The 23,682-nt window shown below is 44.5% G+C and overlaps 1 protein-coding gene across 2 annotated transcripts; it reads left to right on the top strand.

The window, feature by feature from the left end:
- The first annotated feature begins 2 nt into the window (after positions 1–2).
- Positions 3–19,136, top strand: LOC121579582 (ADP/ATP translocase 3). Of its 2 annotated transcripts, none has more exons than XM_041894308.2 (4): positions 3–280; positions 11,652–12,135; positions 12,233–12,373; positions 19,105–19,136. In XM_041894308.2, exons 1-4 carry the CDS (start codon positions 170–172, stop codon positions 19,110–19,112), a joined length of 744 nt encoding a protein of 247 aa, XP_041750242.1. In that variant the 5' UTR covers positions 3–169; the 3' UTR covers positions 19,113–19,136. The 2 variants fall into 2 exon arrangements, with proteins under 2 accessions (XP_041750242.1, XP_041750241.1); XM_041894307.2 differs by lacking the exon at positions 19,105–19,136 and adding an exon at positions 17,304–18,353 and having other exon boundaries at positions 7–280.
- The last annotated feature ends 4,546 nt before the right edge of the window (positions 19,137–23,682 follow it).

The following is a 23,682-nucleotide window of genomic DNA, read 5'->3' as shown; positions in this document are numbered from 1 at the left end:
GTTATACCTGCCATCCGCTGTTGGAGGGCAGTTGGGATAACTGGGTGTTCCGTCTGCAAGTCAACTTACATTTACATTTGTCATTTAGCAGACGCTCTTATCCAGAGCGACTTACAGTTAGTGAGTGCATACATTTTTCATACTCACAACATACTTACAACATCTCACAATGAATGAGACCGCAGTTTCATTCGCAAAGGATTTCTTGGCTGGTGGAATCTCCGCTGCCATCGCCGAAACGGCGGTTGCGCCCATCGAGAGAGTCAAGCTTCTCCTTCAGGTAGCTATGGTTCCGTAGTAGGTTTGAGACGCAACATCCGGAGTATGTGTATTGGTTGGGCTCCCTGAGCTGTGCATCGTTCTGGCGACGGAAAAAAACAACAACCTCAATATAGCCGGTTTCACAAAAAAAACGTATAATCTCTAGGAACTCTATTTACCAGATGTAAAGTGAAATGTGTCCCTGACTATCAATAAAACATCTAAATCCAACTTTTGTCCCAACCGCACCATATTCCTGCTGTGTATAAAGTGGTAGGAAGTATCGTATGACGGTGATCGAATGGCAGCCCGATGTCTCAGCAGGAATATGGTAGGTTTGGACAAAAGTTGGATTCGGACATTTGTTTGAAAGCAAGCAGGGATGGCTCCAGGCATAGGCGAAATAAGCAGGCACTTAGGGCACCAGGCCGCTTATTTGTTGTAAATACCAAAAGGGATTTACAACAATTAATTAAATGAACACCCTGTGGGGGAAAAAAACAACCTGTCAATATTTAAGATTGAAATATGAAAAAGTAGTTTTTTGTGGAACAGGTGTGTCATGAACTTGCTGATTTTATTTAATATACCCACATGGCAGTTATAGACTGAAATACATGAGTATAGGCTAACATCAACACAAACAATAAAATACAATTTAGTTGAGAAAACCGAAGTATGAATGACAAGTAAAGTACGTGTGAGAGGGGGCAGTCTTGGCAGAAGTAGGGTATGGGTGTTTTATTTATTTATTTTTATCTCAGTTCTGGCATGTGGGATAGAGAAGAGGTGGGTGCTACAGGTGGTTCTGCCAGTCACTTTTCCTCGACAGGCAGCCAGTCTTAGAAGGTGGACTTGAAGAGGGAGACTGTAAAGTCCAGGCACAGCTGTTCTCTTTGCTCTTGGAGTGTTGGCAGTGCTAGTGTATGTAGTGCATCTGTGTATCTCACTGTGCCCAGGATGGTATGTCAAGCACAGGTCCTTAGCAGATTAGATGAAACCACATGACATTAACAGTAGCTGTAGATAATGTAATGAAAAGTGGGATCTTGGAGGGTGATTGATCATGGAGGACATCAGGTGGATCCAGGTCTGGGGAAGGGATACGGAAGGCATCTCAGAGCATGGCAGAACCCTAGATCCTGAAGAACAGGAGCAGAGTAAAAGGAACAGAGACCGAGGCATAGAAGGATGCAGAAAGAAAACACACATTTTACAGGTAGACCCTAGACCCACTCCAATTCGCATACCGCCCCAACAGATCCACAGATGACGCAATCTCAATCGCACTCCACACTGCCCTTTCCCACCTGGACATGTGTAACACTGTGTTGTTTTTATCGCACTGCTTTGCTTTATATATCTTGGCCAGGTCGCAGTTGTAAATGAGAACTTGTTCTCAACTGGCCTACCTGGTTAAATAAAGGTTAAATAAAAAACACCTATGTGAGAATGCTATTCATTGACTACAGCTCAGCGTTCAACACCATAGTGCCCACAAAGCTCATCACTATGCTAAGGACCCTGGGACTAAACACCTCCCTCTGCAACTGGATCCTGGACTTCCTGACGACAATGAGACAGCCTTTAGGGAGGAGGTCAGAGACCTGGAAGTGTGGTGCCAGGACAACAACCTCTCCTTCAATGTGAGCAAGACAAAGGAGCTGATTGTGGACTACAGGAAAAGGAGGGCTGAACAGGCCCCCATTAACATCGACAGGGCTGTAGTGGAGCAGGTTGAGAGCTTCAAGTTCCTTGGTGTCCACATCACCAACAAACTATCATGGTCCAAACACACCAAGACCGTCATGAAGAGGGCATGACAACACCTTCTCCCCCTCAGGAGACTGAAAAGATTTGGCATGGGTCCCCAGGGCCAGGTTGGCACATAGAGTTGACCAGGCTGTTGACTGTGGCCTGTGGAATGTTGTCCCACTCCTCTTCAATGGCTGTGCGAAGTTGCTGGATATTGGCAGGAACTGGAACACACTGTTGTACACGTCGATCCAGAGCATCCCAAACATGCTCAATGGGTGGCATGTCTGGTGAGTAGCAGGCCATGGAAGAACTGGGACATTTTCAGCTTCCAGGGATTGTGTACAGATCCTTGCGACGTGGGGCCGTGCATTATCATGCTGAAAATGAAGTGATGGTAGTGGATGAATGGCACGACAATGGGCCTCAATCTCATCACGGTATCTCTGTGCATTCAAATTGGCATTGATAAAATGCAATTGTGTTCATTGTCTGTAGCTTATGCCTGCCCATACCAGAAGGCTACCATGGTGCACTTTGTTCACAACGTTGACATCAGCAAACTGCTCGCCCACACACGTGGTCTGCGGTTGTGAGGCAAGTTGGACATACTGCCAAATTCTCAAAAACCACACTCCCTCAACTTGAGACATCTGTGGCATTGTGTTGTGTGACACAACTGCACATTTAGTGGCCTTTTATTGTCCCCAGCACAAGGTGCACCTGTGTAATGATCATGCTGTTTAATCCGCTCCTTGACATGCCAAACCTGTCAGGTGGATGGATTATCTTGGCAAAGGAGAATTGCTCAATAAAAGGGATCAACACAATCATCTCCTTTGTCTTGATCACATTGAGGGAGAGGTTGTTATCCTGGCACCACACGGCCAGGTCTCTGACCTCCTCCCTATAGGCTGTCTCATCGTTGTCGGTGATCAGGCCTACCACTGTCCCGTCGTCTGCAAACTTAATGATGGTGTTGGAGTCGTGCCTGGCCATGCAGTCATGGGTGAACATGGAGTACAGGAGGGGACTGAGCACGCACTCAGTCCCCCTGAGGGGCCCCGGTGTTGAGGATCAGCGTGCCAGATGTGTTGTTACCTACCCTTACCACCTGGGGGCGGCATGTCAGGAAGTCCAGGATCCAGTTGCAGAGGGAGGTGTTTAGTCCCAGGGTCCTTAGCTTAGTGATGAGCTTTGAGGGCACTATGGTGTTGAACGCTGAGCTGTAGTTAATGAATAGCATTCTCACGTAGGTGTTCCTTTTGTCCAGGTGGGAAAGGGCAGTGTGGAGTGCAGTAGAGATTGCATGATCTGTTGGGGCAGTATGCAAATTGGAGTGGGTCTAGGGTTTCTGGGATAATGGTGTTGATGTGAGCCATGGCCAGCCTTTCAAAGCACTTCATGGCTACAGACGTCAGTGCTACGGGTCTGTAGTCATTTAGGCAATGTAATTGAAGACACTTGCCAGTTGGTCAGCGCATACTCTGAGTACCCGTCCTGGTAATCCGGCTGGCGCTGCAGGCTTGTGAATGTTGACCTGTTTAAAGGTTTTACTCACATCGGCTACGGAGAGCGTGATCACACAGTCGTCGAACAGCTGATGCTCTCGTGCATGCTTCAATGTTGCTTGCCTCGAAGCGACCATAGAAGTGATTTAGCTCGTCTGGTAAGCTTGTGTCACTGGGCAGCTCGCGTCTGTGCTTCCCTTTGTAGTCTGTAATAGTTTGCAAGCCCTGCCATATCCGACGAGCGTCAGAGCCGGTGTACTACAATTCAATCTCAGTCCTGTATTGACGCTTTGCCTGTTTGATGGTTCATCGGAGGGCATAGCGGGATTTCTTATAAGCGTCCGGGTTAGAGACCCGCTCCTTTAAAGCGGCAGCTCTACCCTTTAGCTCAGTGCGGATGTTGCCTGTAATCCATGGCTTCTGGTTGGGGTATGTACGTACAGTCACTGTGGGGACGATGTCATCGACGCACTTATTGATGAACCCAGTGACTGATGTGGTGTACTCCTCAATGCCATCGGAAGAATCCCGGAACATATTCCAGTCTGTGCTAGCAAAAACAGTTCTATAGCTTAGCACAACTCATGAACTTGTCTTAACAATTTACGTTACTCAGCTAACTATACTGAGAAAAAATATAAATGCAACATGTAAAGTGTTGATCCCATGTTTCATGAGCTGAAATAAAAGATCCCAGAAATGTTTCATTTGCAGAAGAAGCTTATTTCTCTCAAATTTTGTGCACAAATTTGTTTACACCGCTGTTAGTGAGCATTTCTCATTTGCCAAGATAATCCATCCACCTGACAGGTGGCATATCAAGAAGCTGATTAAACAGCATGATCATTACACAGGTGCACCTTGTGCTGGGGACAATAAAATGCAAATTTGCAGTTTTGTCTTACAACACAATGTCACAGATGCCTCAAGTTTTGAGGGCGCGTACAATTGGCATGCTGACTGCAGGAATGTCCACCAGAGCTGTTGCCAGATAATTTAATGTTCATTTCTCTACCATAAGCCACCTCCCAACATCGTTTTAGAGAATTTGGCGATACGTCCAACCGGCCTCACAATCGTAGACCACAATTAACCACGCCAGCCCAGGACCTCTACATCCGGCTTCTTCACCTGCGGGATTGTTTCAGACCAGCCACCTAGACAGCTGATGAATCTGTGGGTTTGCACAAATGAAGAATTTCAGCACAAACTGTCAGAAACCGTTTCAGGGAAGCTTATCTGTGTGCTCGTCGTCCTCACCAGGGTCTTGACCTGACTGCAGTTCGGCGTCGTAACTAACTTCAGTGTGCAAATGCTCACCTTCAATGGCCACTGGCAGGCTGTAGAATTGTGCTCTTCACGGATGAATCCCAGTTTCAACTGTACCGGGCAAATGGCAGACAGCGGGAATGGCGTCGTGTGGGCGAGCGGTTTGCTGATGTCACCATTGAACAGAGTGCACCATGGTGGCGGTGGGGTTATGGTATGGGCAGGAATAAGCTACGGACAACAAACACAATTGCATTTTATCAATGGCAATTTTAATGCACAGAGATACCGTGATGAGATCCTGAGGACCATTGTTGTGCCATTCATCCACCGCAATCACCTTATGTTTCAGCATGATAATGCACGGCCCCATGTCGCAAGGATCTGTACACAATTCCTGAAAGCTGAAAATGTCCAAGTTCTTCCATGGCCTGCATACTCACCAGACATGCCACCCATTGAGCATGTTTGGGATGCTCTGGATCGACGCGTACGACAGTGTGTACCAGTTCCCGCCAATATCCAGCAACTTCGCACAGCCATTGAAGTGTGGGACAACATTCCACAGGCTACAATCAACAGACTGATCAACTCTATGCGAAGGAGATGTCACGTTGCATGAGGCCAGTGTTGCCATGTTCGCAGTTTTCTAGCCAAATTGGGCTACTTTGAAAACGATTTTGCGGGTGAAACTGCATTGGTCGCGGATGGCGGGTATTGGGCAACTTCTAAATTGCACTGCGGCTGCCATGGCATTTCTCTTAAAAATACATATTTCACTGTGACCTGCTGCTACTGACTATCAGGCAGTGAGCAGGCTGTTACTGAGTTAGTGAATTGTGGAGAGGGGGAGGGCCGGAGGGGTGTGTGTGAGTTGAGAGAGTGCTGTAGCTGAGACGGTGACGCTCGCACATCGTGACCAGTTGTAGGTAGGCTATTTAGATTGGTCATTATGGAGACACCCTTTTTCCATGAAACATATTAATGCGCTACAACTGATATAACGGCGATAAAGCATTGGAAAATGACTTTAGGCACACTAGAGCTCTTTAGATAAATTCTCTTAGAGGTGGTTTAAGTAAACTGCATTCAAATGTCGACTTGTCTTATGGATAACAGAATAAAGCGAAGGACTTTACTCATGCTCAGTTCTAGGGTCTGGAGCGTTGCATGAGTGGAAATTTGAAATGGAAGTTATGGAACTCCCTCGCGTGCTTGTGTTATGGGGAAAAAGTCCACAATGAAAATGACATAAAAAAATGTGGCCAATGATTGGCTACATTTGCATCTGTTGGCCATCAAGTAGGCTATTCATTTCTATGCCATTGCAGACTACTGTAGCCTACCATTTGATACAATACAAATATTGAAATGACTATCACTGGAATTATTGCAAATCAATTTGTGCCACTTGTGTAGCCTACCTGGAGCTGGCAAAATTATTTAATAAATAGCCTATAACTCTGTTTTCTTGTTGTAGCCTTGTGTTATTATGCAACTATTAATGGCCATATTTAGTTAATTGGAAGTTATCAATTGTGATCATGGTCACAGCCCTATCGCAAATGTACAGTGCATTTGGGAAGTATTCAGACCCCTTGACTTTTTCCACATTTTGTTATGTTACAGCCGGATTCAAAAATGTATTAAATTGTTTTTCCCCCTCATCAATCTACACACAATACCCCATAATGACTAAGCAAAAACAAGGTTTAAAAAACATCACATTACATAAGTATTCAGACCCTTTACCCAGTACTTTGTTGAAGGACCTTTGGCAGCGATTACAGCCTCGTCTTCTTGGGTATGACTCTACAAGCTGGGCGCACCTGTATTTGGCGAGTTTCTCCCATTCTTCTCTGCAGATCCTCTCAAGCTCTGTCAGGTTGGATGGCGAGCGTCTCTGCACAGCTATTTTCAGGTCTCTCCAGAGATGTTCAAGTCCAGGCTCTGGCTGGGCCACTCAAGGACATTCAGATACTTGTCTCGAAGCCACTCCTTCATTGTCTTGGCTGTGTGCTTATGGTCGTTGTCCTGTTGGAAAGTGAACCTTCACCCCAATCTGAGGTCCTGAGTGCTCTGGAGCAGGTTTTCATCAAGGATCTCTCTGTACTTTGCTCTGTTCATCTTTCCCTCGATCCTGACCAGTTTCCCAGTCCCTGCCGCTGAAAAACATCCACACAGCATGATGCTGCCACCACCATGCTTCACCGTAGGGATGGTGCCTGGTTTCCTCCAGACATGACACTTGGCATTCAAGCCAAATAATTAAATATTGGTTTCATCAGACCAGAGAATCTTATTTCTCATAGTCTGAGTCCTTTAGGTGCCTTTTGGCAAACTCCAAGCGGGCTGTCATGTGCCTTTTACTGAGGAGTGGCTTCCGTCTGGGCACTCTACAATAAAGGCCTGATTGATGGAGTGCTGCAGAGATTGTTGTCCTTCTGGAAGGTTCTCCCATCTCCACAGAGGAACTCTAGAGCTTGGTCAGAGTGACCATCGGGTTCTTGGTCACCTCCCTGACCAAGGCCCATCTCCCCTGATTGCTCAGTTTGGCTGGTCGGACAGCTTTAGGAAGATTCTTGGTGGTTCCAAACTTCTATCTAAGAAGCATGGAGGCCACTGTGTTCTTGGGGAACTTCAATGCAGCAGACATTTTTTGGTACCCTTCCCCAGATCTGTGCCTCGACACAATCCTGTCTTGGAGCTCTACGGACAATTCCTTCGACCTCATGGCTTGGTTTTTGCTCTGACATGCACTGTCAACTGTGGGACCTTTATATAGACAGGTCTGTGCCTTTCCAAATCATGTCCAATCAATTGAATGTACCACAGGTGGACTCCAAGTTGTAGAAACATCTCAAGGATGATCAATGGAAAGGAATCACCTGAGCTCAATTTCGAGTCTCATAGCAAAGGGTCTGAGTACTTATGTAAATAAGGTATTTCTTTTATTTTTTATAAATGTGCAAAATTTTCTAAACCTGTTTTTTCTTTGTCATTATGGGGTATGTGTGTGTGTGTGTGTGTGTGTGTGTGGATTGACATTTTATTTTTAATCCATTTTAGAATAAGGCTGTAACGTAACAAAATGCGGAAAAAGGGAAGGGGTCTGAATACTTTTCCCAATGCACTGTATCATTCTCCACATTTAATGTCAATTTCATTGTGGACTTTCCCTCAAATTATATGTTGGCATATTGGCTTGTCAGGGCCTATAGGCTACCTGCATCTAGCTCAGCAAACCATGTCAAAGTTGAATTGCAATTATAAACCCAGATTTTAGTCAGTAGCCTATGCCTATTGAAATAACAGATCAATTTTGCAAATAGGCCATTTATAACAGTTATTAGTCTTAATATCTGGCACATAATAATGGCAAAATTGCCAGAAAATAGCCCAACATTCGTTTTTTTGAGATCCTCTGTCCAACTTTCATCACTCAAACTCTCCTGTCCGATGTATCTATAGTTATGCACATGCGCAAACAGGATTTATTTACAATTATAAACTGGGTGGTATGAGCCCTGAATGCTGATTGGTTGAAGGCCATGGTATATCAGACATGTACCACTGGCATGACAAAAATCTACTTTTTAATTAACTAATTACGTTGGTAACCCGTTTATAATAGCAATAAGGCACCTCAGGGGTTTGTGGTATATGGCCAATTTTATTTTACCTTTTATTTAACTAGGCAAGTCCGTTAAGAACCAACTCTTATTTACAATGACGGTCTACACCGGCCAAACCCAGACGACGCTGGGCCAATTGTGCGCCGCCCTATGGGACTCCCAATCACGGCCGGTTGTGATACAGCCTGGAATCCAACCAGGGTGCCTTAGACCACTGCGCCACTCGGGTGTGTCCTAAGAACAGCCCTTAGCTGTGGTATAATGGCAATACTCCACACCTCCTCTGGCCTTATTGCTTAATCATAGCAGTCAAAACAAGTTAAATCGACATCCATTGATGGAAAGTTATCTGGAGAGTTTAAGGACTATCTTTTCTCGTGACATTCTTAAACTCACAATAATTATTTTGATGGAAAACCGAATTTTGCTTCTCAGCCTACTTAGTTAAAATTACGTTGACATTCCTTAATTCGCTCGACAACGTTATGAAAAAAGGGTTTATTGGATAAATGTGGCACTCCTCTCTTGCTGCGAAAAATTATTTGGGGGGCTAGTTTTCAGGCCTTGTGGGTTGGTTTTCAGAGGTCATTGGGCTAGACGTGTTAGCTAGACCTGGTAACCCTGTATGAGGCAAATGGTGGTCACACCAGATACTGACTAGTTTTCTGATCCACGCCCCTACCTTTTTTTTAAGGTATATGTGACCAACGGATGCATATGTGTATTCCCAGTCATGTGAAATCAGAGGTGGAAAAAGTACTCAATTGTCATACTTGAGTAAAAGTAAAGATACCTTTTTAATAGAAAATGACTCAAGTAAAAGTGAAAGTCACCCAGTAAATTGAAATACCCATTATCACAAATGTAATAGCCAATTAAGCTAGCGAACAGTTAGCCACATTGGTGGAACCAATGTTGTGTTCGAGACCGATTCAAGACTAAGACCGGAGCAAATCGAGTCCAAATCAAGACCAAGACCGGTGGGGGGACAAGGGGTCCGAGAGAGTCAAAACCGAGACCAGAAAAATGCGAGTCCAATTCAAGACCATGATTGTAATTTTGTCAAATCACCACCACAATAAGATTTAAAATTGTCCAGTATTTCTGTGTTCATATTTCAGGACAACATATAGATACTTTAGACATTCAAAATAGTGACAATAATGCATGCTGAGGGGAAAATGGAGCCACTCTACAAATGACTAACAAACACAGTGGGGAACAATGAGCCTTCTACAGCTTCAGAGAAGGGCTAAGGATTTATAAAATAATGATTCATTATATTATTTTCAATGATGTTCTGATTTTAATCTAGTCAGTTTTTGTTGGAAAGGAAAGGGTTAACACTGAAGAGAAAAAAAGATCCAATCAGGATTTTTCTTTGCTGGTCTCTGGGGAGATACATCTAGCTAGCTAAGTCAGCCATTGGCTAGGTTTTCAGAAGCTAGATAAAGGCATCTGCCATTCAACTGTATTAGGGCAACATTTTGGAGTGACAGTGGAATCAACCAATCACATTTTGACTTAATGGGTGGGACCGTTTTTACAAAAGGTATGGAAACTTCTGCTTTGAAATCCAACAGGTCACTGCTTAATTATCACTATTATAGTGAGCAGTAGTTTTTCCCATGGTCTAGCTAGCTTGCTTTTGTTGTCGGCTAGTTTACAGCGGCTGCAGCAGGCGTTATCAAAGAGGATGTTGTTGCTAATTTGTTAGCTTCTCCCTTTTCAAGAATAACTTTCAACAAGAAGTTAAGTTTCAAATTATCATCTGGTGAGTGGAACTGTATTTTTTTTATTGCAGCGCGCTTGCTGTTAGCCATCTCTTTCAAAATAAGTTATGTGTGTGAAACATTGTTACATTTAAAGTGGAACTGGCAGCATTTTAGCAACATGACATCTTATTCAAATATGTTCATATACACCCCCAGGAATAATCAGACACTTTTTAAAAACATTTTCTGACACGCGACCACTTGGATATGGTCATTTTCATAAATTCTTAGAATGTATGAATAATTATTGGCATTTGTGAAAATTCTATAGCAATATAGAGTGGGAAAGCGGCTGTGTGTTGGGACAATTAATAGACACTGCAGTAAATTAAACCGAATAAAAACATCTGTCTTGTCCAGGACTGGAGTCCACACAGACCGGTGCGCTATAGCCAATCAGAGCTACAGTAGTCCTTTATACAAACAAACCATTTGCCACATGGGCCTGCCATCATTCACTTTGAACTGGACTGTGTCTTTACAGGCAGTTGCAACTTTAGATCATTAGAACGCATTCGCCAAAAGCCACAAAATACACCGGAATGGATTTCTGCAAATATGTCAATACCACGGGAGTCCTCTTACATTTGGGAACTTTACAGTTCTATTGATCAAACAACCATGAAAAGGTAGGCTCTCTCTCCCCCAGTTATGCACATCAACAACTAATGATAGCCAGAGCAAGTGCCAGGATAACAACCTCTCCCTCAACGTGATCAAAACAAAGGAGATGATTGTGGACTACAGGAAAAAAAAGAGGACCGCACGCCCCCATTCTCATCGACGGGGCTGTAGTGGAACAGGTTGAGAGCTTCACCAACAAACTATCATGGTCCAAACACACCAAGACAGTCGTGAAGAGGGCACGACAAAGCCTATTCCCCCTCAGGAGACTGAAAAGATTTGGCATGGGTCCTCAGATCCTCAAAGTTCAGTGGTATATCCCATCCCTGCATTGAGGTATGTTTTCGACCATTATCTCCCGCCGGTTCCACGTTGTCTTAATGTAACCATGATTGCGTTCCGACCCCAGCACTTACAAAAAAAGAGAAGTTTTGAAACTGCAGTAAAAGTGCAGTAACTGCAGTCGACTGTGGTATTTTGGACGCAGTAATTACAGAATAACTGCAGTGTACTGCGTTACAGTTATACTGCACTCTAACTGCAGTTACACTGCAAAATTACTGCAGTAAAAAAAAAAAATTTTGGACACAGTATTGGCAGCATACTGCAGTTATACTGCAGTGTACTGCAGTTATAATGCACTCTGACTGCAATTTTCTTTCGTAAGGGACGGCAGCTCAAGTGTAAAGGTAGGGTCGGTATCTTCTGGCAAGCTGCGGAGCCTAGAACTTCAGAGCTATACCATCTTGCCATGTTAGGGGTTGTATAATTCATTAACTGATATAAATGTTATTACATGGTTTTCTCCTACTCTTTAACAGGTCCAACATGCCAGCAAGCGGATCACGAAAGAGACACAGTACAAGGGTATCGTCGATTGCATTACCCGCATTCCCAAGGAAGAGGGCTTCCTTGCCTTCTGGAGAGGTAACCTGGCCAATGTCATCAGAGCCTTTCCCTCCCAGGCCCTCAACTTCGCCTTCAAAGACAAGTACAAGAGTTTCTTCCTTGACGGCGTAGACAAGTCCAAGCAGTTCTGGAGGTACTTCGCTGGCAACCTGGCCTCCGGTGGCGCTGCAGGAGCCACCTCCCTTTGCTTAGTTTACCCTCTTGATTTCACGAGAACTCGTCTGGGAGCTGACGTCGGAAAGGGTGGAATGAGGGAGTACAATGGTCTAGCAGACTGCTTGGTGAAGACGTTTAGGTGTGACGGTCTGAGGGGTCTGTACCAGGGTTTCACAGTGTCTGTACAAGGCATCATCATCTACAGAGGTTCCTACTTCGGCATGTATGACACAGCTAAAGGTATATAACACAAACATTTTTATAGAAAGCTATTGGTGTCTGGACATTTATAGATATGCATGTGGATATGAATATGTACTATTCTGTGTGCTTGCAGGTATGTTGCCAGATCCCAAGAACACTTCAATTTTAGTGAGCTGGGCAATTGCTCAGTCTGTAACTGCTGTGGCCGGCCTGACCGCCTACCCCTTCGACACCGTCCGTCGTCGTATGATGATGCAGTCTGGCCATAAAGGCGGTGAGTTTCCCTGTCACCCAAACCATTTAAGCCCCGTTTGCATTGGCACATTGAAGTCAACCCAGGTTGGGCTGGCCTTGGTGGGCTAGCTCAAATTGCATTTCCACTGCCTCCAGAAATTATAAATTATGTAATGTTGCTAGGTAGCCAATGTGTGACTGCAGCTGGCTTCACTAATGTTGCTAGCTAGCAAGATGTTAGAGTTTAATTCATCCTCACCATTTTTTTTATTTTTTATTTAACCTTTATTTAACCAGGTAAGCCAGTTGAGAACAAGTTCTCATTTACAACGGCGACCTGGCCAAGATAAAGCAAAGCAGTGCGATAAAAACAACAACACAGAGTTACATATGAGGTAAAACAAAACATAAAGTCAAAAAATACAACAGAAAATATATATACAGTGTGTGCAAATGTAGCACGTTAAGGAGGTAAGGCAATAAATAGGCTATAGTGCAAAATAATTACAATTAGTATTAACACTGGAATGATAGATGTGCAAGAGATTATGTGCAAATAGGTGCAAATGAGCAAAAAAATTACAATATAGGGATGAGGTAGTTGAGTGGGCAAATTTCAGATGGGCTGTGTACAGGTGCAGTGATCGGTAAGGTGCTCTGACAACTGATGCTTAAAGTTAGTGAGGGAGATAAGAGTCTCCAGCTTCAGAGATTTTTGCAATTCGTTCCAGTCATTGGCAGCAGAGAACTGGAAGGAATGGCGGCCAAAGGAGGTGTTGGCTTTGGGGATGACCAGTGAAATATACCTGCTGGAGCGCATACTACGGGTGGGTGTTGCTATGGTGACCAATGAGCTAAGATAAGGCGGGGATTTGCCTAGCAGTGATTTATAGATGGCCTGGAGCCAGTGGGTTTGACGACGAATATGTAATGAGGACCAGCCAACAAGAGCGTACAGGTCACAGTGGTGGGTAGTGTATGGGGCTTTGGAGACAAAACGGATGGCACTGTGATAGACTACATCCAATTTGCTGAGTAGAGTGTTGGAGGCTATTTTGTAAATGACATCGCCGAAGTCAAGGATCGGTAGGATAGTCAGTTTTACGAGGGCATGTTTGGCAGCATGAGTGAAGGAGGCTTTGTTGCGAAATAGGAAGCTGATTCTGGATTTAACTTTGGATTGGAGATTCTTAATGTGAGTCTGGAAGGAGAGTTTACAGTCTAACCAGACACCTAGGTATTTGTAGTTGTCCACATACTCTAGGTCAGACCCGTCGAGAGTAGTGATTCTGGGCGGGTGCCAGCAGCGTTCGATTGAAGAGCATGCATTTAGTTTTACTAGTGTTTAAGAGCAGTTGGAGGCTACTGAAGGAGTGTTGTATGGCATTGAAGCTTGTTTGGAGGTTTGTTAACACAGTGTCCAATGAAGGGCCAGATGTATACAAAATGGTGTCGTCTGCGTAGAGGTGGATCTGAGAGTCACCAGAAGCAAGAGCGACATCATTGATATACACAGAGAAAAGAGTCGGCCCAAGAATTGAACCCTGTGGCACCCCCATAGAGACTGCCATAGGTCCAGACAACAGGTCCTCCGATTTGACATATTGAACTCTATCTGAGAAGTAGTTGGTGAACCAGGCGAGGCAGTCATTTGAGAAACCAAGGCTATTTAGTCTGCCAATAAGAATGCGGTGGTTGACAGAGTCGAAAGCCTTGGCCAGGTCGATGAAGACGGCTGCACAGTACTGTCTATTATCGATCGCGGTTATAATATCGTTTAGGACCTTGAGCGTGGCTGAAGTGCACCCATGACCAGCTCGGAAACCGGATTGCATTGCGGAGAAGGTACGGTGGGATTCGAAATGGTCGGTGATCTGTTTGTTAACTTGGCTTTCAAAAACTTTCGAAAGGCAGGGCAGGATAGATATAGGTCTGTAACAGTTTGGATCTAGAGTGTCACCCCCTTTGAAGAGGGGGATGACCGCGGCAGCTTTCCAATCTCTGGGGATCTCAGACGTTACGAAAGAGAGGTTGAACAGGCTAGTAATAGGGGTTGCGACAATTTCGTCGGCTAGTTTTAGAAAGAAAGGGTCCAGATTGTCTAGCCCAGCTGATTTGTAGGGGTCCAGATTGTGCAGCTCTTTCAGAACATCAGCTGTCTGAATTTGTGTGAAGGAGAAGCGGGGGGGGGGCATGGGCAAGTTGCAGCGGAGGGTGCAGAGCTGGTGGCCGGTGTAGTGGTAGCCAGGTGGAACGCATGGCCAGCCGTAGCAAAATGCTTGTTGAAATTCTCGATTATTGTAGATTTATCGGTGGTGATAGTGTTTCCTAGCCTCAGTGCAGTGGGCAGCTGGGAGGAAGTGCTCTTATTCTCCATGGACTTTACAGTGTCCCAAAACTTTTTGGAGTTAGTGCTACAGGATGCAAATTTCTGTTTGAAAAAGTTAGCCTTTGCTTTCCTAACTGCTTGTGTATATTGGTTCCTAACTTCCCTGAAAAGTTGCATATCTAGGGGGCTATTTGATGCTAATGCAGTATGCCACAGGATGTTTTTGTGCTGGTCAAGGGCAGTCAAGTCTGAGGAGAACCAGGGGCTATATATGTTCTTAGTTCTGTATTTTTTTGAATGGGGCATGTTTATTTAAGATTGAGAGGAAATTACTTTTAAAGAACAACCAGGCATCCTCTACTGACGGAATGAGATCTATATCCATCCAGGATACCTGGGCCAGGTCAATTAGGAAGGCCTGCTCGCTAAAGTGTTTTAGGGAGCGTTTGACAGTGATGAGGGGTGGTCGTTTGACCACGGACCCGTTACGGACACAGGCAATAAGGCAGTGATTGTGATCCTGGTTGAAGACAGCGGAGGTGTATTTAGAGGGTAAATTAGTCAGGATGATATCTATGAGGGTACCCATGTTTACAGATTTAGGGTTGTACCTGGTAGGTTCGTTGATAATTTGTGTGAGATTGAGGGCATCTAGTTTGGATTGTAGGATGGCCGGGGTGTTAAGCATATCCCAATTTAGGTCACCAAGCAGTACGAACTCTGAGGATAAATGGGGGGCAATCAATTCACATATGGTGTCCAGGGCACAGCTGGGGGCTGAGGGGGGTCTGTAGCAAGCGGCAACAGTGAGAGACTTATTTCTGGAAAGGTGGATTTTTAGAAGTAGAAGCTCAAACTGTTTGGGCACAGACCTTTGGCAGTTCTATCTAGACGGAAAATGTTATAGTTGGGGATGGAAATTTCAGAATTTTTGGTGGCCTTCCTAAGCCAGGATTCAGACACTGCTAGAACATCAGGGTTGTTGGAGTGTGCTAACGCAGTGATTAACTCAAACTTAGGAAGAAGACTTCTGATATTAACATGCAAGAAACCAAGGCTTTTACGGTTACAGAAGTCAACAAATGATAGCGCCTGGGGAGTAGGAGTGATACAGGGGGCTGCAGGGCCTGGGTTAGCCTCTACATCAGCAGAGGAACAGAGGAGGACTAGAATAAGGATACGGCTAAAGGTACAGTGGAGGTAAACCTAAGCGTTGGGTAACAATGAAAGAGATAGCATCACTGGAGGCACCGATTTGAGTCGGTCTCTGCGTGTATGGGAGGTGGGACAAAGGAGCTATCTAAGGCAGGTTTAGCTGGGCTGGGGGATCTACAGTGAAATAGTACAATAAGAAATAACCGAAACAGCAATAAGCAAACCATATTGACATGGGAGAGAGGCATAAAGCAATCACAGGTGTAATTTAAGAGAGCTAAGACAACAGCTGGTAATGGCGACACAGTTTGGGCTGAGGCTAAACATAAACAGGATGCGGTACCGTAAAAAGGAACAGTCCAGCAGGCATCAGCTGTATAGCTGAGTTATCATAAGGTCCGGTGAACAGCAATAGGATAGTTCGAAGGTAGTTCAGGGGCTGCTAAAGCACTAGCGAGCAAGAGGCCTCGGCTAGCGTGTGCTAGCGGGACGAGGGCTAGCAGATGGAATCTTCGTGGAAGCCTGTTGTAACCACATCAGACGATTTCGTCGGCAGACCAGTCATGTTGGATCGGCGGGGCTCCGTGTCAACACTAGGTGGTCCCATCCGGTTGACCGAGAGGTAGATAGCCGGGAGATGGGCCTGGCTCATCTCATGGGCCTGGCTCAAAGCTAGCTCAGGCTGATTAGCCAAACCACAACAGCAATTTTGTTGCAGCTAGCTGGTAGCGATGAATCCGGTGTTAAAGGTCCAGTGATTCAGTGATTCCGGCAGAAAAACCGATATGTTCTGGGTCGATAACGCGCTGTGCAGACAGTACAGACTGGCCGAATAATAGTCCAGGCTAGAGCTGGCTGGTAGGTGGTGCAGGCCACGGACAATGGTGAAAAACCGCTAACGGTAGCTGTAACTAACGTTACCCCATACTCCTGCCAGTGCCAGCCAGACTCAGAGCCATGTAATTAGCTTGCTGACATTAGCTAGCTTAATTCCTACCTTGCTTGCCATGGTATGGGCTATTAGCTAGCTATCTAATCAAGCAAACCAGACGACCTGGCCAGCTAAAATTCCTGCTAGCTAGGTAGCTTGTTTCAACTGATTGACTGTTCTCATAAAAGTTTATTGTGTAGTGCAAAAATGTATGAAGGATCCAGCTATGGTGGTAATTCGTGTAATGTCTGTACTGCAGTACTGCTTGTCCATGTGCTAGCTAACAGCAACAAGGCCAAACGAGCTAGTTAACGTTGTAAGCATCCAGCAGTGATCAGCTTGGTGGTTGTATAGTAACGGCTTCACCAGCCCGAATTCTAATCGAGCTGGCACCAGTTGTGAAACTGGCCTGCATTGGCCCGGGTTTCCCTCGACCCTGCTCGAATTTGAGAATTCCATTTGAACCATCTTGAATTTGACTAGAAGCAACATGCTATTCCAAATACTACTTAATTGGCATAACATTCTAACTTGTGTCACCTTACATTTTTTCAGCTGATATCATGTATAATGGGACCATTGACTGCTGGAAGAGGATTGCTCATGATGAGGGTGGCAAGGCCTTCTTCAAGGGATCCTGGGCCAACATTCTCAGAGGCACGGGTAGTGCCTTTGTGCTGGTCTTTTATGATGAGCTCAATAAAGTCCTCTAAATAAAAAAAAAACCAACATCACTGGCAAAATGTAATACAACTTTTCATGCCTATGGACTGCATTCTGCCTTATTTATTTGAACCCTGCCTTCCTACAAGCTCTGGGTAGTGATTATGCTCCTGCCTCAATTAGATAAAAGGGGACCGCCTTAAAGCTAAGCCAAAGGTTTACAAACTACAGGCCATTAAGTACACTGATTTTAAATGAAGATATGGATTTCTCACCATTCCTGTAGGGTCTTAGTGGTCCCTTTGATGACATTTAGTGGACATATTGCCCTATTGCTATGTGTTACGTGTGACGTGTTTTTCTTTCTCCCCATTTTCCTTTGTAGTGTGTTTGTGTGTTCTGAGCATTACAGGTGTACTGAGTGGCGGTTGACAATGGTGGGCGTGGCTTCAGTCTGGAGTCCTGGCAGCTGTAGCTGATTGACAAGAGTATAAACTGTTTGCCGTGTGAGCTCGAAGAGGGGGGGGGAGGACACTTGTTGTTTGGCTATTTTAATGTATCTTTGTGTCCTCCTGATGTACTCCACCCTACCTAGGTCCGGGAGAAGGGAAAAGGTAGATCTGCCCATGGGTGTACATTCACACGTAGATAACCCATTGTTTTACACACTAGGTTAGCCGGGCGGGTGTCACCCCTGTATTTTTGGTAACAGGTAGGAAAGTGGGTTAGGGCTTAGAATGTGTTAGGAAGGATTAGGTTTGTAGAAGAGGAGGGACCTTTTTGTTTATTTTCATTACTTGGACCCCGTTCCCAAACATTCCCTTCTCTTACCTTCCTTGGTTTGTTTGATTGGTTTTTGTTTTATTACTGTTTCTTAATGGGTGTTGTATATTTATTTTTGGCTTAATTACCTTACTAAACGTCCCCGAGGGCTATCATTGAGTTCTGGTTGTTGTCTGGTTATTTCAGTTCATTACACCCCACATTTCTTCCCCATCCATCTAGTTTACCCATCCGGGCATTTACTTCTCCTCCTCTGACGAACTACACCCGAGGGGAGAACGTAACACTATGTTTTGACTACTGTGGTCCATGTTTGCTGCCATCTAGAGTGCTATAAAATGTGTGGCTCTCCTACTTTCACCATTTTCCCCACTCAAGGCTATAACTCATTTGTCTTTTCTAATACTTCTAACATGGATAAAAATTTAAAAACTCTAAAGCCTTTTGGCTGCCTGAAATAGATATGTTATGCATTTAGATTACATATCTATTTCAATTTTCTGCAAAATCATTCACAAGGAGATTCCTGCAAAAATATTATTTGAAGATGGAGGGAGTGGTTACAGAATAGTTAGCCGTCTTCAAATAATATTTTAAAAGGTAAAGGACACCAATAATAAGAAGAGACTTGCTTGGGCCAAAAAACACGAGCAATGGACATTAGACCGGTGGAAATCTGTTCTTTGGTCTGATGAGTCCAAATTAGAGATTTTTGGTTCCAACCGGATGATCTCTGCATGTGTGCTTCCCACCGTGAAGCATGGAGGAGGTGTGGGGGTGCTTTGCTGGTGACAGTGATTTATTTAGAATTCAAGGCACACTTAACCAGCATAGCTACCACAGCATTCTGCAGCAATACGCCATCCCATCTGGTTTGTGCTTAGTGGGACTATCATTTGTTTTTCAACAGGACAATGACCCAACACACCTCCAGGCTGTGTTAGGGCTATTTGACCAAGGAGAGTGATGGAGTGCTGCATCAGATGACCTGGCCTCCACAATCACCCGACCTCAACTCAATTGGGATGAGTTGGACAGCAGAGTGAAGGAAAAGCAGCCAACAAGTGCTCAGCATATGTGGGAACTCCTTCAAGACTGTTGGAAAAGCATTCCTCGTGAAGCTGGTTGAAAGAATGCCAAGAGTGTGCAATGCTGTGATCAAGGCAAAGGGTGGCAACTTTGAAGAATCTCAAATATAACATATATTTAGATTTAACACTTTCTTTTGGTTATTACATGATTCCATATGTGTTATTTCATAGTTTTGATGTCTTCACTATAATTCTACAATGTAGAAAATAGTAAAAATAAAGAAAAACCCTTGAATGAGTAGGTGTGTCCAAACTTTTGACTGGTACTGTACCTGAAGGAATTTGGAATCTGTAGGAGGAAGTTGCCAACTTCCTAAAGCATTAGTGCTGGCTGCCGATCGGGCTGCCAAAAGCATTCCTCTGTAGTTTGGTCCAGTTATGGTCACTTATTGGGGAATACACCAACTGATTGGGAATTTAGCCAGGACACTGGGGTTAACACCCCTACTCTTATAAGTGCCATGGGATCTTTAGTGACCACAGAAAGTCAAGACACCCGTTTAAGGTCCCATCCAAAAGATGGAATGGTAACACAGTAAATGTAAGCCCTGTCTCACCCACTGAAAAAGGTCTAGCTGTGACCACTGTCATTGGCCTGCCTAATGCCAGCCACTATGAATTTATAACTTTTTTTTTTTCATTTAGCAGACACTCTTATCCAGAGCGACTTACAGGAGCAATTAGGGTTAAGTGCCTTGCTCAAGGGCACATCGACAGATTTTTCACCTAGTCTGCTCGGCGATTAGAACCAGCGACCTTTTGGTTACTGGCACAACGCTCTTAACCACTAAGCTGTATTTTTAAGACCCATTCTCTCATTTGTGAACTATTTGTTAGGGTTATTTCATAATGTTACTACCCACAAGCAGACAAGTGTTAGGGGAAGAGTGGGGTAAGTTGAGCCATTTTTTTACATTCCACGTCACTCCAAGAGAAATATAGTATTCTTTCTAACAAAGATATCTACATATGTTTCAGGATGTTGTGTATCCCTGGAAATAATCAGAATTCATATAAACATTCATTTTGAAAACCTAGATTGTCCAAAAAAAGTGGTTTCTTGGTAAGTTGAGACAGGGTAAGTTAAGCCGCATACACATTTCTGTACTGAATGAAATATTACCACTACCTTCTTTATTTCCCAAACCTAATTCATCACAATAACTTTTTTGTCTTTTAATAATTTTAAGCATATTTTAACACAGGCTTAACACCTAACAAACACTTGTAATTTCATGCTTTTAACATAGGCCAGGCCCTGTTACCTCATATCCCAGCGATAATACCTTGCATTACGCCTGTGAAGAAAACACTTCAATTTGTTGAACTTGCCATTGGCTCAACTTACCCCAAGGCAAACATTTTGACTATATTAGCCCACACAGCTAGAAGGATGCACTTTGATGCTAGGTAAAAACAATATACAAACTTGAAACTTTAGGACCTCCTATTGAAGCTTCTAGAGACCCCAACGAAAAATGTATGCACTCACTAAAACTGTAAGTTGCTCTGGATAAGAGTGTCTGCTAAATGACTAAAATGTAAATGTAACTGATGTATAGAATAATCTTAAAATGATCTACTTTGGTTTAGATACAAGCATCATGAAACCTCTAACACAAATTAATTTGACTTGGTGAAAAACATTTTTGGGGATCTAACTTGCTTAAACGAACTTTTTCAATTTGGTTTCTGTAATGATGTCAGGTCATAGTATCGTGTGGACCAGGGAAGAGTTACTAGATAAGTGGTTAGGGGCCACAGAGTCTACATTCCATTATGTCAAAGGAGATTACTCATGTTTATGATAGCATGATGGATGGACAGGATATACTGACTTGGGGTAAAGAGTAATAACATCAGAGAAAGGGAGTGCCCATGGAGGGTTACCAGATGTAGGTTAAGGAATGATAACCAAGGGTATATAAGGGAGAGTGGATCTTTGTAAGAGTCAGTTGGAAACTGTAAGAGGCAAAGCTCTGCCCTTGTTGTATCTTACCCGGTACCGACTAATAAAACATTTGCATTAATATTCTTACATCCTTGATTACTTGATAACCGAGAAACTCATCATAACAGTTTCTTCCTTCACAGACTCCATGAAATGATCTCTCCCTAAATATTTGGTAAAATGATTAATTGTGTGTATGGTTTCAGAGAAACAAGGTTGGCTCAACTTACCCCTTTGGCTCAACTTACCCCACTCTCCCCTACTAGTCTGATCAAGTCAGAAATCACATCTGGTTCCTTGGAAATTTCCAACATCTTACCTGTAAAGGGGCTGGCCAGTCTGAAGAGTGCTGGTCAGGATTGTGCTGGGGTGGGCTGTGTCTGCACCCCAGAGTGGCGAGGGACCTTGTCCTCACAGGTACCATTGGGAAAGCCAAAGCAGGTAGAGAGCGCTGGTAGAACGACCAAACCAAACATCAACAGCTCTATTAGTTCAGGTTAGGTCAAAATATTCCGGCACTAGGGCCTCCCGAGTGGCGCAGCAGTCTAAGGCACTGCATTTCAGTGTTGCGGCGTCACTAGAGCCTGGGGTTCGATCCCAAAACCGGCCGTGACCGGGAGTCCCATAGGGCGGCGCACAATTGGCCCAGCGTGGTCCGGGTTAGGGGAGGGTTTGGCCGGGGGGGCTTTACTTGGCTCATAGCACTCTAGCGACTCCTTGTGGCGGGCCGGGTGCCTGCAGGCTGACTTCGGTTGTCAGTTGAACGGTGTTTCCTCCGACACATTGGTGTGGCTGGCTTCCGGGTTAAGCAGGCGGGTGTTAAGAAGCGTGGCTTGGCGGGTCATGTTTCGGAGGACGCATGACTCGACCTTCGCCTCTCCTGAGCCTGTTGGGGAGTTGCAGCGATGAGACAGATCGTAATCACGAAATTGGGGAGAAAAAGGGGGTAAAAATTACACAAAAATATATATATACAGTGGGGAGAACAAGTATTTGATACACTGCCGATTTTGCAGGTTTTCCTACTTACAAAGCATGTAGAGGTCTGTAATTTTTATCATAGGTACACTTCAACTGTGAGAGACGGAATCCAGAAAATCACATTGTATGATTTTTAAGTAATTAATTTGCATTTTATTGCATGACATAAGTATTTGATCACCTACCAACCAGTAAGAATTCCGGCTCTCACAGACCTGTTAGTTTTTCTTTAAGAAGCCCTCCTGTTCTCCACTCATTACCTGTATTAACTGCACCTGTTTGAACTCATTACCTGTATAAAATAAACCTGTCCACACACTCAATCAAACAGACTCCAACCTCTCCACAATGGCCAAGATCAGAGAGCTGTGTAAGGACATCAGGGATAAAATTGTAGACCTGCACAAGGCTGGAATGGGCTACAGGACAATAGGCAAGCAGCTTGGTGAGAAGGCAACAACTGTTGGCGCAATTATTAGAAAATGGAAGAAGTTCAAGATGACGGTCAATCACCCTCGGTCTGGGGCTCCATGCAAGATCTCACCTCGTGGGGCATCAATGATCATGAGGAAGGTGAGGGATCAGCCCAGAACTACACGGCAGGACCTGGTCAATGACCTGAAGAGAGCTGGGACCACAGTCTCAAAGAAAACCATTAGTAACACACTACGCCGTCATGGATTCAAATCCTGCAGCGCACGCAAGGTCCCCCTGCTCAAGCCAGCGCATGTCCAGGCCCGTCTGAAGTTTGCCAATGACCATCTGGATGATCCAGAGGAGGAATGGGAGAAGGTCATGTGGTCTGATGAGACAAAAATATAGCTTTTTGGTCTAAACTCCACTCGCCATGTTTGGAGGAAGAAGAAGGATGAGTACAACCCCAAGAACACCATCCCAACCGTGAAGCATGGAGGTGGAAACATCATTCTTTGGGGATGCTTTTCTGCAAAGGGGACAGGACGACTGCACCGTATTGAGGGGAGGATGGATGGGGCCATGTATCGCAAGATCTTGGCCAACAACCTCCTTCCCTCAGTAAGAGCATTGAAGATAGGTCGTGGCTGGGTCTTCCAGCATGACAACGACCCAAAACACACAGCCAGGGCAACTAAGGAGTGGCTCCGTAAGAAGCATCTCAAGGTCCCCTGAACCCAATAGAAAATCTTTGGAGGGAGCTGAAAGTCCGTATTGCCCAGCGAAACCTGAAGGATCTGGAGAAGGTCTGTATGGAGTGGGCCAAAATCCCTGCTGCAGTGTGTGCAAACCTGGTCAAGACCTACAGGAAACGTATGATCTCTGTAATTGCAAACAAAGGTTTCTGTACCAAATATTAAGTTCTGCTTTTCTGATGTATCAAATACTTATGTCATGCAATAAAATGCAAATTCATTACTTAAAAATCATACAATGTGATTTTCTGGATTTTTGTTTTAGATTCCGTCTCTCACAGTTGAAGTGTACCTAT

This window comes from Coregonus clupeaformis, chromosome 13 (genome assembly GCF_020615455.1).
Source record: "Coregonus clupeaformis isolate EN_2021a chromosome 13, ASM2061545v1, whole genome shotgun sequence".
NCBI classification, from domain to species: Eukaryota; Metazoa; Chordata; class Actinopteri; order Salmoniformes; family Salmonidae; genus Coregonus; species Coregonus clupeaformis.
The sequence above is the reverse complement of the archived record's forward strand: the minus strand, read 5'-3'. Positions and strand labels throughout refer to the sequence as shown.